This window comes from Miniopterus natalensis, chromosome 1, assembly GCF_054644295.1.
Source record: "Miniopterus natalensis isolate mMinNat1 chromosome 1, mMinNat1.hap1, whole genome shotgun sequence".
NCBI classification, from domain to species: Eukaryota; Metazoa; Chordata; class Mammalia; order Chiroptera; family Miniopteridae; genus Miniopterus; species Miniopterus natalensis.
Window position 1 is genome coordinate 151,489,981 of NC_142081.1, and position 17,685 is coordinate 151,507,665.

At 38.2% G+C, this 17,685-nt stretch overlaps 1 protein-coding gene across 1 annotated transcript in view; it reads left to right on the plus strand.

Annotated features, from left to right (window-relative positions):
• Positions 1-4,215: 4,215 nt before the first annotated feature.
• SNCA (synuclein alpha) overlaps positions 4,216-17,685 on the plus strand; it is a 95,721-nt gene continuing 82,251 nt past the window's right edge. Inside the window, exons 1-3 of the mRNA XM_087816183.1 lie at positions 4,216-4,339; positions 13,267-13,308; positions 17,068-17,210. Of these exons, the coding sequence (XP_087672309.1) occupies positions 4,219-4,339; positions 13,267-13,308; positions 17,068-17,210 (306 nt within the window). The 5' untranslated portion in view covers positions 4,216-4,218. The remainder of the gene's footprint in view (positions 4,340-13,266; positions 13,309-17,067; positions 17,211-17,685) is intronic.

Sequence of the window (17,685 nt, forward strand, 5' to 3'; positions counted from 1 at the left end):
TTTAAAGGCCTGGATCTCAAGGAGGTCCCTGTTAAACTATAAATACAGGGTGTTCCCCCAAAATGTATACACACTTTGAATGTATAAAGTCACTGTTTTTTAACATACAGCTCATTTTCAAAATTTAAAAGGATCTACAGAAATGAATAATTTTTATTTTTTGTCAATACCTGTTTTCAAACTGATGACTGTTCTAATCCAGTCACTGCTGACAACATGAAGCAATGAAATCACAAAGATCAAGAATCATTTCGGTTGGTACTTGTGTGCCCTCAATTCATTGACTGTTCCCAGTGTTGTACCGTAAACTTTATCTTGTATGTATCCCCATAAAAAAAGTCTGTCTAGTGGCACTTTAAGGTAAAGTTCAAAGCTTAGTTTGGCGTCACCCATTATTTCAAATCAGTTAAACCTGGAAAGGAGTGAAAATTAAGTGAGTTATATGCTGTTAAATTGCGTATACATTTTTTTTGGGACACCCTATATATGTCATATGAAATGATATATTAAATAATTGTCATAAAAGTCTATCAAGGTACCTAGTTGTGATGGGTCACAGTGGGAACCATTTATTATTGGCAGTAATAAAAAGAGACAAGAGCAATAAAAAGAAACAAATTACTGATACCTTACATGCAACAACACGGTGAGCTTCACACATATTATGCTGAGTGAAAGACAGCAAACAGATAAAAAAAAGTTCATACTCTGATTCTATTTTTGAAACTCTAAACTATGTACAAGGATACGAGGGAACCTTCTCTGGTGATGAAAATGCTCTATGTCTTCAAAATGATGTGGGTTACAGTAATGCATGTGGTTTTCAAAACTGGTTTAAAGGAACTACTTAAGATCTCAGCATTTCACTGTATGTAGATTATACTTCAGTGTTGTTTGTTTTTTTAAAAAGACCATCTAAAATTATTATTTTTATGGATGTATGCTGAAATATTTCCAGATGAAAAAGATATATGTAATTCTTGGAATTTAGTAAAAATTGGAGAGGGAGTAGTGATAAAAATTGGGAGTGGATTGGGCATAAAGATGAAACGTACACTGAACCATGTTGGAAGTTGGGAGACACTCACAGGGGAGTCTGTTCTCTCTACTATTGCATGTGTTTTAACCCTTTCCGTAATAAGAAGTTGAAAAGAGAGGCATCATCTGGGTTCACCTCGTTACAAGAGAAAACTGAGCAGAAGGACAAACATAACTTGTTCAAAGCCAGGCAATAAACCAACTTTCAAGTTTAACCTTCTTCCTCTGACCCCAATGAAACCAAACATGAGTGTCTTGGAAAGGATACTTTTAGAAGGGGCAGGCCAGTAACAGCAGGAACTGTTCAAGCGTGCGGGTCCTTGTTTCCTGTCCCTTTTGGTTTCAAACGGGTTGTCTTGTAGATTTAAATTACATATTACTCAAATTTCAGACCCAAGTGAGAGCAAGGGTCAGAACAAGGAACCCCCCGCCCCTCCCCCTAAACAAAATAAAAACACTGCAAAGACTCTTTCCTTCCAGCGCTAAAATCACCCTCGCAGGCAAAGGAAAGCGGAGGCATCCAGTGGGAGGGAGGAGCCTGCGCCGCGAGTTAAGCAGCCGGGTGCTTGTCTCGAACCCCGCGCTCGCCCGAGTCTGGGGGGTGGGGGGGCCAGCTCCCGGGGCCGCCCACAGCAGGAGCCGGCGAGGTGAGAGGCGGCCGGATAATAAATTGGATGTGACGGTGCAGGGGGTAAAGCCACGCCGGACTTGTCCTCTCCTTGCCGGCGCCCTGAGTGGGGAAAGTCAATTCCATTCCGAGAACGAAACGCCTCGGCACCGCTGGGTTCCGACGGCTGGGGGCCATTAACCCGTCGCTGAGCTGCCGGGAGAACCTGGGGCTGGCGGGCCCCGATTGGTGGGAAGGAGAGTGGTGAGAGTGCGGTGGGGAGGGCGCAGCCTCCTCCCGCCGCCTCAACCTGTAACTCTTCCCGCGAGTCACCTCCCCTCCCGCGGGACCCCTTCCAAGGTTAAGAGCAAACCCGAACCCGGAGGCTAGGGAAGCAAAAGCCTCCGTGAGGCCGTGTCCTGCGACCGTGAATCCGATTTCAGCGATCCGAGGGAAGCGTGCTCCCGGCGGTGCCGAGGGGCGCACCTTTCCGAGCCGCCCGCCTCCTCCAGCTGCTCCCCAAGAGACTGGCTCTGGCTTTGGTGGTTGATCCCAGACACCCCCCCCAACCCCCTCGGCTGGCTCTGACGTGGGGGTCCCGGTGAGGAGCCAGAAGGGAAGGCAGAGACAGGGGAGGGGGGGGATGGGAAAGATGTCAACCCGACTCTGACCGCTCCAAACGCCACGGGAGTCCCCTCGACCCTGAACTTGAGGTGAAGCGCAAGACACCCCCGCCTTTCCTCCTCCCAGGACCGGGCGAGCGCTTGGAGTTGAGGTACGTTCTCCCACCCCAACCTCACCCCCACCCCACCCCCACCGCACCCCCCCTACCTCCACCCCCACCGCACTCCCCGCACCTCCACCCCCACCGCACCCCCACCCCCACCCGAGAAGAGGCGTGAAGCGCACGCGGCGCCGAGAGCAGCTTGCGCGGGGCGAGGGGCGGGGAGAGGCGCTGACAAATCAGCCGCCGGGGCGGCGAGCGGAGGGGCAGGGGAAGGAAGGGAAAGAGAGGGAGGAAGAGGAGGAGGAAGATCCCGACGACCAGAAGGGGACCGAGAAAGGGGGCTAGCGACGGAGCGCGGCGGCGCGGGTGAGGTGCGTGCGGCGGTAGGGCAGGCCCGGGCACCGAGCCTCGCCTTCAGCATCCTTCGCTTCCTCCCGCCTTCCCTGCCGACCCCGTGTCTCTTTCTCTGGGATCCTCTCGTGCTGGGGACAGGGAGTGGCGATTCGACGACGGGCTCGTGGGTTCGCCTCCGGCCTCCGCAGCCTCTCGTCGCTGGGCGGTGCGGACTGCAGCGCCCCCCCGGGGACCCTTCCTCTCCTGGCGCCGCCTCCGCCCTCCTCGTGCGCTCCTACTCGTTCCTCTTTCCATTTGAATAAGATTTGGGAATTGTTTAAATATATTTTATTAAGAGGGAAAGGGAGACCCGACATCTGCGGAGCAGAGAGAGGTAAGCACCTGTGGTTCTAAACGGGCCGCTTCGTAAATCCCGCAGAACACCCAGGGGGAGAGGAGGCGTCGTGGACGCCCGGCGGGCGGGCTGCTGCTGCGGGAGGACCCGCTGTGTCAAGTGTCCCTTGGAGTCGGGTGCTCATCCCTTTGGTGAGCGTGAGGAAAGGAAGTTGACCAGGCTTTTCTCCGCTTCCGAGGTTTCCCTCGCAAAGGCTTGAGAAGCCAGGCTTCCCCGAGACAAGCCTTTCCTTCGGGAAAAGCTGGGATGCTGGAGGGGGAGCGAGCATCCAACTTTCCCTCTTTCCTTAAATGCCCAGCCCTCCCTCGCAGTTCTCTCCGTAAAGTAAACAAGCTGTGCCTGGCAGATAATTACGTGGACGCGCGGAGAGGGCAAGGCAACAGGTGGTAAGGGGTTAACAGGTGCGGGAGCGGGTGGGGAGCGGGCTTGCGCGCGCGGAGAACGCCCCCTCGGGTGGCGGCGCGCGTCTCCCCGCCGCCGGCGGGTTTGAACCGGAGCCTGCTCGGGGCAGATAGCTGAGGGCGGGGGCGGATGGTGGCGTGGATTAGAGCTGGGGCGGGGGTGGGCTCCCAGTTGGCCTGAGGTTCAGCCACACCCAGGGTGAGTAGTTGTCTTCTGTTCCCTCTTCCTGACCTACCTATAAGCCCTCTTCTGGGATTCATTTTCCGAGTGTCCCTGACCCCGTGCCTCCAGCTCCCTTTCTTTTTTCTTTTCCTGTGATCTGTCTTCCAAACGTACTTCTAATTTATACTGTCACCTTTTGGACCCTGGGAAGTTGAAAGAGGGGGTCCATCTTTTCATGCAACTCCACTTGGGAAATGCAGTGAGAACAGCTGTGATGATTCATCCTAATCCATGTTTAGGCGGCGAGACTTGTACTAGCCAAGATGGATGGGGGAATGCTCAATTTTTAATGCAAAAGCTAAAAAAAGGCTTCTTTTGCCCAATGGTTGAAATAAGGGTGCATTTAAAAGAGCCTCACACTTTTGGGAGTTTTACTGATCTTTCAGGGTGCTTCTAGTTTTTTGTTTTACCTCAAAGTTCTCCTTCAAAGTGTATTTTTTGTTTTCCAGTGTGGTGTAAAGGAATTCATCAGCCATGGATGTATTCATGAAAGGACTTTCAAGGGCCAAGGAGGGAGTCGTGGCTGCTGCTGAAAAAACCAAACAGGGTGTGGCAGAAGCAGCAGGAAAGACAAAAGAGGGTGTTCTCTATGTAGGTAGGTAAGCCCGGAGTGTCATTTTGATATTTGTTTATGACTGATAAGTTAGGATGATTGATGCTCTTAATGCTGATTTTTCTCCCTTGATTCATTTTTGCGTCATCACTTGTCAAAAGGATGGATTGAGTCAGAGTTATGTATGGGTAGGTGAATGTGTATATTTGAGTTAATAGTAAAAAGTGAATGTAATCTGTTTTTTCCAGATTACTGAATTTTGCAGTAATACTGAGGACTTTTTTGTTTCTTTAAAAAAAAGTTTATGTGCATAAATGACTATTTAGGAGGATTTTAAAAAAAAATCAATCTTTTAAAATATAATCAAGAATATTTTTAAGAATCAAAATCATTCATGGGCCTTTGGTTTCTTTTGTCATCATGAATAATATTTGCTTATTTTAGAGTATTCTTTTAAAAAAATAAAACTTCGATATGGCCCTGGGATACCTAAAAAGAGACCTGAAAAGGAAAGGACAGGACAGCCTTTGGTGGAGTGATTCCTTGAGACCACAAGGAAGTGCTTCAGGCTTGCTACTAATATCTCAGACATTTATATAGTTAATTTACCAAACGATACACAGAACAAGCAATGAGATTGTGCTTATCCTTCCTACCTTTCCCTAAATTCCCACCTTGGAGTGTTTATGAAGACCTTGACTCTCGTTTTCTTATCTTAATCTGTGTTAGGTGGGGTGTTATTTTACAGACTTGAGATTCTTTGGAGGAGTAGACACACACATATATACACACTCATCTACAGACACACACACACGCACACACGCACACACGCACACACACACTCATGCACCACCCTTTCTCCTCTGCTCCTCTGAGCTCCTCCACATTCTCTGGTGGCCCCTGTAGCAGCAGTGGCCACAGGATGAGCAGAAAGGCGGAGCAGGGCATATTGAGTGGTGGAGTGCTATGTGTCTCCAACATAGATGGGCTGCAGAAAAGTTATTAGAATGACTTTTATGAAAGCTTCTGATATTATTTTTTCCCCTCACTGTTCATAGACTCTTTTATATTGGTTGTTCTTAACACAAATCTTCAGTTTAATTACTTCCTTGATCTTAGAACATATTTTCAGAAAATCATGGAATTAAAGTGTTACAAGAGAAAAAACTGATATTAATTTCAAGCTCTTTCTTGTGAAGTGTAAATTACATCTTTTTAGATGGAATTTGGAATACTGAATCAGTGATGTGAAGATAATCAGTATCTTTATATTTGTCCTCAGTTTTCCAAGTTGTATATGCTTACAAATATTCTTCGATTTTAATTACTTTATAACTTAGTAACTTTAAAGGTTTTTTAAAATAATGATAACATTTACTTGATTAGTTTGTAGTGAGTTTAGAAACTGTTGAATATTAAATTGGTACATTTGCTCTTTTCTGGGTAATAAACAGATTTTCCTTACCTGGAAAACTTTTGTTTTCATTGTTAATTATGAGTTGGGTAAATAAAATTTTATTTTCAGTGATTAATTTTGTTTTTCACTCTGAGATTGTTATATAAAATTGTAATTTGTTTATATGTCACATTAAAAACTCATCTTTACTGTCTGTTATGGTATTTAACATATAGGATGTTCTATAAATTATTTATTAGTTATGTTCTGATGTCTAATTAAAAGTTAAACTCAAACACAGGGTTTAGGATGAGAGGTGACCATGAGAAGAAACAGTGGTAGAGTGCAGTAGTTGGCAAACTTTTTTCTGTAAAAGGGTAGATAATAAGTGTTTTAGGGCCATAATATCTCTGTCTTAATTGCTCAGCTCTGGTGTTGTCATGTGAATGAGCCACAGACAGCGATTACTGTGACTATGTTCCAATAAGACTTCATTCTTACCAAAACAGGTGGTGAGTTATCATAGCTTGTAGGCTGTAGTTTGCTGATTCCTGGTAAAGAAGAGAGGACATGAACTTTATGTTAGACAAACCTAAGTTCTAGTCCAGGCTACACCACTTATTACCTCTAGGACACTGGGGAAGTTACTTAACATTTCTCAGTATCACTTCCCTCATTTGTAAAAATATAATTTAGACAAATGCAGCTACCTTGCAGAGTTTTTGTGAGAATGTCATGATAAAACAGAGCATATGAGTAACAAAGCATACTTTTAAAAAAGTTAAACACTTTATTATTTAGAGCGGTTTTAGGTTCACAGAAAAATTGAAGAAAGGTACAGAGGTTTCCTCACCCCACACATGTGTAGCCTCCCCCCAATCAACATCCCTCACCAGAGTTACATTTGTTACAACTAATGAACCTACATTGACAGAGCATTATCAGAGTCCATACTTTACCTTAGGGTTCATTCTGGGTGTTGTACATTATATAGGCTTGGACAAATGTATAATAACATGTATCATTATACTATCATACAGCATAGTTTCAATGTCCTAAAAATCCTGTTCTGTTTATCCCCTCCCCCAGCCATTGGCAACCACCAATCTTTTTACTGTCTCCATAATTTTGCCTTTTCTAGAATGTCATATATTTGAAATCATATAGTATGTAGCCTGTTCAAATTGGCTTGTTTCACTTAGTAATATGCATTTAAGTTTCTTCTGTGTCTTTGAATGCCTCATCAGTCATTTCTGTCTAGCACTGAATAATAGTCTATTGTCTGAATGTACCACAATTTACCCATTCAAACTGAAGGACATCTTGGTTGCTTTCAAGTTTGGGCAATTATGAATAAAGCTGCTCTAAAAATCCATGTGCAGGGTTTTGTGTGAACATACATTTTTAGTTCCTTTGGGTAAACACCAAGGAGCATGACTGCTGGATCATATAGGTAGAATATGCTTAGTTTTGTAAGGAGCCTCCAAACTCTCTTCCAAAGGGCCTCAGCCACTATGCTTTCCCGCAAGCAATGAATGAGAGTTCCTGTTGCTTCCCATTCTCACCAGCCTTTAGTGTTTGATTTTGGCCATTCTGATAAGTGTATACTGGTAACTCACTGCTCTTTTTGTTTGCATTTCCCTGATGAAATATGATGTGGAGAATCTTTTCATAAAATTATTTTCCATCTATTTTCTTTGGTGAAGTCTCTGTTCAGATTTTCTGCCTGTTTTTTTATTTTTTATTTTTTATTGTTGAGTTTTAAGAGTTCTTTCATATTTTGGATAATGGTCCTTTTTCAGATGCATCTTTTTCAAACATTTTCTTGTAGCCTATAGTTTGTTTTCTCATTCTCTTAATGTTTTCTTTCCCAGGGAAGACATTTTAATGAAGTCTAGTTAATGGATTCTTTCTTTATGGATCATGTCTTTGGTGTTGCATCGAAAAGTCATTGCCATACCCATGGTCATGGAGGTTTTTCTCCTGTGTTATATTCTTGGAGTTTTATAGTTTCGCATCTTACATTTAGGACTGTAATACCTTTTGAGGTATTTTGTTGTTGTTTGTTTTTGTGAAGGGTGTAAAGTCTGTCTAGATTCTTTGTTTTGTTTTGTTTTGTTTTTTTGCATGTAGACTTCCAATTGTTCCAGCACCATTTGTTGAAAGGATTATCTTTGTTCCATAGTATTGCTTTCAATCCTTTGTCAGAATCAGTTGGCTAAATTTATGTGGTTCTATTTTGGGGCTCTCTGTTTCATTGGTCTATTTATTCTTTTGCCAATATTACTCTAGCTTTATAGTAAGTCTTGAAGCCAGGTAGTGTTACTTCTCTAACTGTTTTTATACTTCAATACTGTATTGGCTCTTCTAGGCCTTTTGTCTTTCCACATAAACTTTATAATCTATTTTTCAATATCCACAAAATAACTTGTTGGGATTTTGATCGAGACCAAATTGAACTATAGATCAAGTTGGGAAGAACTGATATCTGGACAATATTGATTCTTCCTGTTGATGATCACAGACTATATATTTATTTAGTTTGATTTTGTTAATCAGAATTTATCTAGATCTATTCTGTTAAATTTTATACCCAAGAATTTTATTTATTTTTTTGGTACTAATGTAAATGGAATTGTGTTGTTAATGTGAAATTCCTCTTGTTCGTTGCTGGTATATAGGAAAGTAATCGATTTGTGCTTATTAACCTCATATCCTGCAACCTTGCTAAAATCAATTATTAATTCCGGGAGTTATTTTTTTATTATTCTTTTGGATTTCCTACATAGACTATCATGTTATCTGTGAATGAAGATAGTTTTTCTCTTTTTTCCCAATCTATATTCTTTTTATTTTATTTTTTTGTCTTACTGCATTAGCTAGGACTTCCAGTATGATGTTGAAAAGGATTGTCGAGAGAAGGGTTTCCTTGCCTTGTTCCTATTCTTAGTAGGAAAGTTTCTAGTGTCTCACCATGAAATATAATGTTACCTGTAGGTTTTTTGTAACTATTCTTTATTAGGTTGAGGAAGTTACCCTCTATTTCTAGTTTACTGGAAGTTTTGTCATGAATTTTATCATATTTATCACAAATTTTGAATTTTGTCAAGTTCTTTTTTGCATCTGTTGATATGATTATGTGATTTATCTTTTTAGCCTATGGATGTGATGAATTACTTTAATTTTCAAATGTTGAACCAGCCTTGCATACTTGGAATTAAACACTAGGTCATGGTGTTTAATTTTTTTTTATATGTTGTTGGATTTGATTCACTAATATTTTGCTGAGGATTTTTATAAAGTACATTTTTATATATAGGAGCCATGGTCATTATCAAACAAATTTTTCAACAGAATACTTACTTAGTCAACGTATTTTCTTTTATATTTTTATCCTTCATTACAAAATCTATTATCAATAACTAGTTTGAGAAATTGGAAGTGACTAAAGAAAATTTTCTAATTTAACTGCGGCTGAACGAGTTTGGTACACTGTTTTCATAAACCTCATGAGAAAAGTAATATTTTTCCTTTATAGTATTATAGTTTTGAAAGCTGTCTTTGATTAATTGAAGAACTACCAGTAAAGGAAGGAAATAATCTTCAAAAGTATTGTGAATATGGATCGATATCAAACTCTTACAGCATGCTTCACCTGCACCAAGTTGAGAAAGTCAACACAACATGAACAACGGTAGTTGAGTCCTTGCAGCCACCAGGCACTACTTCCAAACTTTTTTACTCTGCAGTTTTGTGAAGTTCTGAGGGAGAAGATGGGATGCATGTGGGCCACCTCAGCTCAGGGAAACTATTAGTACTTGTGTTCCTTCAGCTTTTATATTTTTATAATCATATAGCCACTTGGCACCTGTTTTGTAGCAATATCTTTTAAATTACAGGTTCCTCATCAAAGTTTAATTATTAATTATATACTAATAATTAATTAACAGTAAACAACAGGTTGTTTGTTTGATAAGAAGCAATCTTATCAAGATTCTCATTTATCTTTGATGTAGGATGCATTCCATGACTTAGCCAAAGGCCACATTCTCAGGTACTACAGAGTAAGAGAGGAAAGACTACAGACCAACTGTTAAACATTTCTTTTTACTAGGCATTTTTAAAATATGGGTTGCAAGAGTGACAGGTAGGTAGTGATAAGAAATATTTTCTCAAATACAGGCTGTTTTTACCTAACATAGTTCCAGGATACACGGATTCAGTCACCACAGTTAATTCAGTAACACCAATCCCTAATAACACAGTTCAAATTTCTGTTACCATAACACATAAACTGTGACTGATTGCATAAAGTACAAACTGCTCTTAGCTCTTCAGCCCACAGATCACTATATAAATAACAGAAACCCATTATGACACATGGCCACATCACATTGCTTCTTTCAAAGTCTTTTGGTGATTGGTCACTGCACATCTGCTATTTGGTTCATACAGACAGCAAAGCCCATAGTTTTATTGCTGGTGCCAGTGAAAAATCCATATAATATTTTATGAAAATGCGTAATTGAAAGAAGAAATTGGCCCTACGTGATGAAAGTGCAGCAAAGACGAGCGAAAAATGCTGGCAGTAAAATTAGATTCAAACATAAATTTATTTATGCATGAAATAGCTTGCTGTGGGAATATCGAGATTGCTACAGTTCAGGAGGCTCTAGGTGTGCAGCCAGAGAGACTTATTGAAGCTGACAGTATCAACATACACATAAAAGCGGCCCTGATGAATAAGGTGAGCATGCCCCAGGGGAAGTGATGCCACAGAAACACTTGACTTGAAAAGAACAGTCAGAGGCATATCATGACATTAAAAGTACAAAGGGTAACATTTTGGAAACTGATCCAAATTTACAAAATTACAGATTTTCTAAGGCTTAGAAAAGATGTTCACTCTATGTAGGAAGTTATGCAATGAGAACAAGAATACAAGCAGTGTTGAGACTACTTGTTAAGTTTTTTACAAAGAAATAAAACACTTTAATTCTCAGTGTATTAAATTACACTATACTAAGCAAATATTAGCTTTACTAATTTTTTATTCCGCTGTACATTTATAAATGATTAAGAGAGTTTGTAATGTTTTGACAAAAAATGTTAGAGGTCATGGAACAATGGTAATTTTTAACCACTGATTAATTGTAATTTTCATCTTTGATTATTAAGAGCATGTTACACAACTTCAACTCAGCTTGTGAACCGTCATTTTTTATCCCATAGTATTGTTCAAAGTAAGCATTACCTGCAAAACACACACACATTCTATATATATATGTGTGTGGGTATAATATATACATAATATAATATATATATAAAAAATACTATCCTATATTCTTTAACATATTTAACATCTGCACAATTTTATTTATTTATTTATTTATTTATTTATTTATTTATTTTTATTTATCTTTTTTAAAAAATATATCTTTATTGATTTCAGAGAGAGGAAAGGAGAGGGAGAGAGAGAGAAACATCAATGATTAGAGAGTCACTGATCGAGCCCGGAACCCGGGCATGTGCCCTGACCGGGAATTGAACCACGATCGCCTGGATCCCAGGTCGACGCTCAACTGCTGAGCCACGCCTGGCTGGCCTGCACAATTTTATTTATATAAATTTATAATTAGGTGATTTTTCATTTGTTTTAAACTGCAAATCCCTTTACAAATACATGCAAAGAATAATAGTTCTATTTAAAAGTCTTTACTATGTACTAAAGACTGTTTTAAACTTTATATGTATCGTTCCTTTGACCTTCAAGTTGACCAAATGATATATATTTGATTAGTATGTGGTGAAGAGATTTAAATCCAGAAAATCTGAATCCAGAGCTTATGTTCGTAAGTACAAACTATAGTTTATATGTTTTGAGAATTTTTATGAGTTTATTTGAGCCAAAATTGATGACATATCCTGGGGAGCAAGATCGCAAATGCTCCTTTATGTTTTATTTTTATTGGAGGTCTTAAATATTCACAAATTGGAAGTTCTTTAATATATTTAAATAATTTTATTAAATGTAGAAACTTTCCTTGACTGTTTTGTAAAATGTAAATTTAAATATGATGCATGCAAATTTTACTTAATGCCATACTTATCTATTTTCATAAATATATTTGATGAACATTTTCAGTATGATCCTGTAAATTTATTTAAATCTTGTCAATCATCATATTATTTAAATCATAGATATGTATTTCTAAATTTTAAGTAAATTTGGGGCTAGAAACTGCCTCAGACCAGTATTTCTCAGATATGATCTATGAATTATCCGTATTAGATCATGAGGGTTATTAAAAATGCAAATGTCTGTATCTGATATTTACTGAATACTTGAGTCGCTGACTCAATAGTCAGCATTTTTACCTCTCTCCCATCTAATTAATTCTACTGTACTGACCAGTTTAAGAACCAGATTCTTAGAGATTGTTTAATTAACCTTATGTATGAATTTTATTGATGAGGAAACTGAGGCTCCCTTACACTTTTTTCCTTTGATTCTAAATGTGTTATTTCTAGCATACTTAGTAAGGGTTTGCAAAACAGTGCATTTTTAAATGAAAGATTGGTAACCATCTTAATGTCCAAATATAGGTTTAAATCATTTCACAGATTTTGTCTTTATTTCTTTATATTCTTCTGTGTCTGATAAAATTGTATTATTTCACTATTGTGTAGTTTTCAAGTGAACCTCCAATCCATTGTTATTTTTCTCAAAAAACATTTTATTTAAAAACTGGTATGAATTACAATGAAAACTATAATGTTAGAGAGCTTATAAATAAAATTGTTAACGAACTTAATTTTAATGAGAAATATTAATGCATCATTTATATAAAAGCTAGTCAAAATTTAGGGGAAGTTCCTATCTTTCCCCATCTTGAAACTTGTGATAGTAATACTTGAATGATAAAACACTCTATGCCTTCAAAAGGTTTACTTGGAATAGTGTTAAGAGCATGAATTTAGAGTCATTAAGACCTTACTTTGAATGTGCTTGTAACCAGTTATTACCTGTGCAACTTAGACAAGCCATTTAACTTTTATTTGTAATTTCTTCATATATAAAATGAGTATAATACACCTATAAGAGATGGATGTTACAAATATCAAATAAGGTGATATAAAGTGACTTTTACAACAAATGTTGATTCCTTCTTTCCCTCCCCCTTCTATTTGTGTTTCATGGGTTAACTAATCTCTGTTGTACTGTACTTGAGTAAAGCTTCCACAATTCTGAATCCAAAATCATCTTCCCACCCAGATCCAGTGTTGTCTAACCTTTCTTTTTCCCCTCATAAGTCGACCTATGAAGTGGAACACAAGGGGTAAAAAATCATCATGTGTGCTGAAAACCGAGAGAGAACCTCCTGTTAGCTTGTCTTCCTTTTACTTCTAGTGATAGCTGAATTTCCTTGGTTTGGGTTTTTTGCCCCAGGATATCTTTGTATATGGGCTTCTACAGATTTAAATTTTGTTTTGATTAGTTGTATTTAAAATGAGCTATTAGCCATGTGAGTCCAATTTGAGACTTATGTTTTGAATTTGTTTGTTTTTATAGGCTCCAAAACCAAGGAAGGAGTAGTTCATGGTGTGACAACAGGTAAGCTCCTTGGTCTATATCTGCGGACAATGTGGAAAATACCTTGTACACTGTGTAGCCGGGCACTAATCATCCAGAATGTAATTGTAAACAACCACTGTGTCTGCAGACAAGCAGTCTAAGGAAACACCAGCTCTGTTTAATCCTAATTCTTTATTAAATATTTTTTAGATAAGTAATATTTATTATAAATAATAAAACAATATATTTAATTGTCAAGAATGATGACTTTGAATTGACCAACTATGTTAAATTTATAAAGTAGTATAGAATTTGAGTATTCTGACTTAGTTAGGCCAGGAATTTTCTACCTGTAGTATCCAAGGAAAATAAATTATTTCAGTTAGATTATCTCAAGATAAAATTTAGAAAACTCTGTCTTTTTTTTATCTCAGGACATTATTATTTCAGTTGTCAACTTCATGTATCACATTATAGGAAAATATGATATTGTACTTAATCTGGACATCTGAATGATGTCTTTGAAGGTACTTTAAAGATCAAAAAATAAATTATGATATAAGCTTATTCATTTTCCCCTCCTGAATGTATGGTGTAAAGAACTCCCTATTATTGGAGATTTTCTGAAGTCTTTGATTCTTATTAACTGAAAATTACTACATGATATTGAATACACTTAATTTTCAACATGTTCTAATTTAAAGTTTCTTACTAAATTGCCTTATCATATAAATTTATTTTTCTCAAATTTTTAATTTTTATACCAATTTAAAACTAGATCTTAATTTTATAATTTTGCTTAATGTCACAGGTTAAATTTACTATATCTATTCTAAATGTTAGTGCCACATTTTTTTCCTGGAATTTTATTGTTAAGTTAGTTAAAGTCAAATATAAATCTAATTATTGGCATTAATATATTAATCACAGATATACAGAAAATTCTTTTTAATGCATTCAAAATTATTTATTGAGTATCTATTGTGAAATATAAAGAACAATAAAACAGGATCTCAGATTTTAATGAACTCAAAATACACTGGTGGAGGTAGATAGACATACTGGGAAATGAATAGTAGAGATATATTTAAAATTTATGGGATCACAGGAGTAGGAACAAGGGCACTTGTTCAGAGGAGAGGTTTTAGGAAATTTGATATTTGAGGTGGGTTTTAACACCAGCTTGAGTTTGCTGAGTAAACGGGGGGGGGGGCTATCTGAGAAGGATGAAGGCTACTCGCCAGATGGAGCTGTATGAACCGAAATGGGAAAGACTGGCACATTTGCAGGAAAACATAAGTGACTTAAAATTTTATACTCTCAGTTGGTTGGGTGGAAAGTGTCTTTTTGATCCTGTTATAAGATTTTTCCCTTAATGAAAAAAACATTAGATGCAAAATGTACTAATTCAAGTGCGTTTTTTTTCCTTTCATTTTTCCTCTTTGCTCGAAATGTCGATGAACAGAGAAACTGTGTAAAAGGCCTGAACAGGGGAAAATGGGGGTCAAGGTTAATGGGCAAATCCACTAGATAAATCAAGTCCTACGGAAATCTTTTAAACATATCTATTGTTACATGTGTACTCTGTCATTTTGTAACGTAACTAATTTACTTATTCTTGCAATGATAAAACCTAATGAAAGTATAATAAAGTACAAAATGCATTTTACTGTGTAGTTTATATGCATTAAAATAGATTAAGGTTTATACATCTATAAATAATTAGATATTGTAAAAATAAATTTTCATGGCTGGCAAAAAAATTCGGAGCCTATAAAAAGATCAAAATTCACAACGATTTTCTAGATCTTTGTGATTATTGTAACAAAAAAATGTTCATTATCAAGCAAAATTTTCTATTCAAGTTCTTGGGGAAAAAATGACAACCTGAAGCACATAATTCACTATTTTTAATGGATCAACATTCTAGAAATGTTTAAAAATGTGAAGTTGCAGTCACTGCCTTTTCACTAGCATTTAAATTGAACTTTGCATTGTGAATAGGCATTACTCCTCAGGAGGCATCAGCCATGTCCCAGAAGTGGTAAAAGGCAAATATCCAGCCACACCAGCTGTGTGCTCTTCCTGGTTTTAGGCCTTAGGGCCACTTCACCTCCCTCCCCCAGTGCCTAGGACCAGGGGAAGACTCTATCCTTATAGACCACCTCAGCTTCCACGGCCTACAAAGTCTATTTGAAACCCACTTGCTATGTCCACACTGTTTAATCATTGCCTCTCCCAGCTGGTGACATGAAATCTGTACAATAATCATATGACTGGCACGTAACACTGGACGGCTGACATGGTGTAACCCCTTGGGTTCCTCAGACTGGGACTTACCTGGAGAGAACGCATACAAGCACAAAGCATAACAACAAAAATGTGTCTCCATTTGCTTAGGAGGTAGCCTGAGAAAAAAATATCATGCCAAACCCGAAATTCCTGAGCCGTGGGAAAACAGACAAAAAGAAAATGAGTTTGTGGGCAAACATTACATCACTAGAGATAAGAGATGCAAGGCCTTGGTTTCATGAGCATCAGTGTTATCAGGTTTAGATGAAGAGGGGTGGTTTCATTTCTCCGTTATCTTTGAAATTATTAAAAGAGCAGATTCTCTTGTCTTTTGCCACTCTTTCGTAGAACTCTTTATTTAATCAAAACAAACATTTTTATTTGTGCTTGCTTTATTTGGTAAAATGTATGGAGGGAACATGGAAAGATTAGTTCAGAAATTATATCGGATAGTGTCTTGGAGAATTTTTTGATGTAAGATGGAACCTCTGCTTCTGAATCCAATTTTAAACTATTGATACTGTTTTCTAAAATTTTAACTTATTTTTAAAGATCTACTGAAGAACCATATCCAATTTTTTTTGTTTTGTGGAAAGAAATTTTAAGTGTGTTCAGCAAACCTCTTCTTTTCCACAGTTTTCTTAATGCCTGGCACTTTTGTTCCCATTACAATTATTGAAAATTAATCATATTCAAAACCCTTCTGTCTCAACTACCTCAAGTTTTATGGAAGGGTGAAAGGTCCCTCATAACCATCCCCTACTCCACTGTTTATTTCTGGTAGTAACATGTATGAGCATGTTACATGTAACATGTAGAAAGCATAGTGAAAATGAAGATCTTGAGTGAGATAAAAGAATTGGCACTGAGCCCCGGCCAGTGTGCTCAGTAGTTAGAGCATTGCCCTTGCACTGGAGGGTCCCTTGGCCAATTCCCAGTCAAGAGCACATATCTGGGTTGCAGGTTTGATCCCCGGACCGGTTGGGGAGTGTATGGGAGGCGACTAATTGATGTGTCAGGGGGAGATGTGCCTCTCTCTCTTTCTCTCCCCCACTTCCTCTGCCCCTTCCACTCTCTCTAAAAATCAATGGAAAAAATATCCTCAGGAGAGGATTAACAAACAAACAAAAGAATTGGCACTGAAACTGAAAAAAAAAATTTCATGCTGAGTCTGATACAACTATAACTGCACCTGCACACAAGCTTTCTGCAAACTTTCCTTAATAAAATGTAAACCAAACTCAATGACTCATGGCTCTAAAATTGTGATCATTAAACTTGAAGAATCTTTTAGTGATTAAAACAAAATATCTTAACAAAAATTCAATATTTGGGTCCACGCTCACTTTGAAATCTCTATAGCTTTTATTTCTTCTGACTCCTCAGGTGTCTATGGTATGTGTAAATATAGGTCTTTAGAACTTGACAGCTAGTGGAAGTATAATTATTTTAAGTTGCTGTCCTTCCATCATCTCTTAATCTGTTGTTGCCCTTGATTTATCCCAGTGGCTGAGAAGACCAAAGAGCAAGTGACAAATGTTGGAGAGGCGGTGGTGACAGGGGTGACAGCAGTTGCGCAGAGGACAGTGGAGGGTGCAGGGAACATTGCAGCTGCTACTGGCTTTGGCAGAAAGGACCAGTTGAGCAAGGTATGGCTGCATACATTTTATGTTATATTTGTAAGCTTGTGAGCTCACAGTGCATTTCCATGCAAGGCTCTAGGCGGTAATAAGATGCTTACTTGGGGAGGGCTGACTGCCCCTCCCCATTATAAAAAGTACAACCTTTATAGGGTATTTTCTTTGAGGTGCTAACCCAGATAAATGCCATGAAGATTGTACAATAATCATGATTGTTTCACTTTCTGGGAGAAAGTTCATGAAATGAACAATGTAATAAATGTCAAAGGAACAGTGACATTTCAGAAAGAATGGGTGTTTTCATGTTGGCTATGAACCTTGGAATTTCTCTTATTGGAATGTAACAAATCACATTGTGCACAATTTCAAAATTTTCAGAATGAGGATCATTTACTTGATTTCTTTCTAATGACATCATCCTCTATTAAATGGCATGTTTAAATACCATGTAACAGTTTATTGCCAAATACATTTCTGTGGGAAC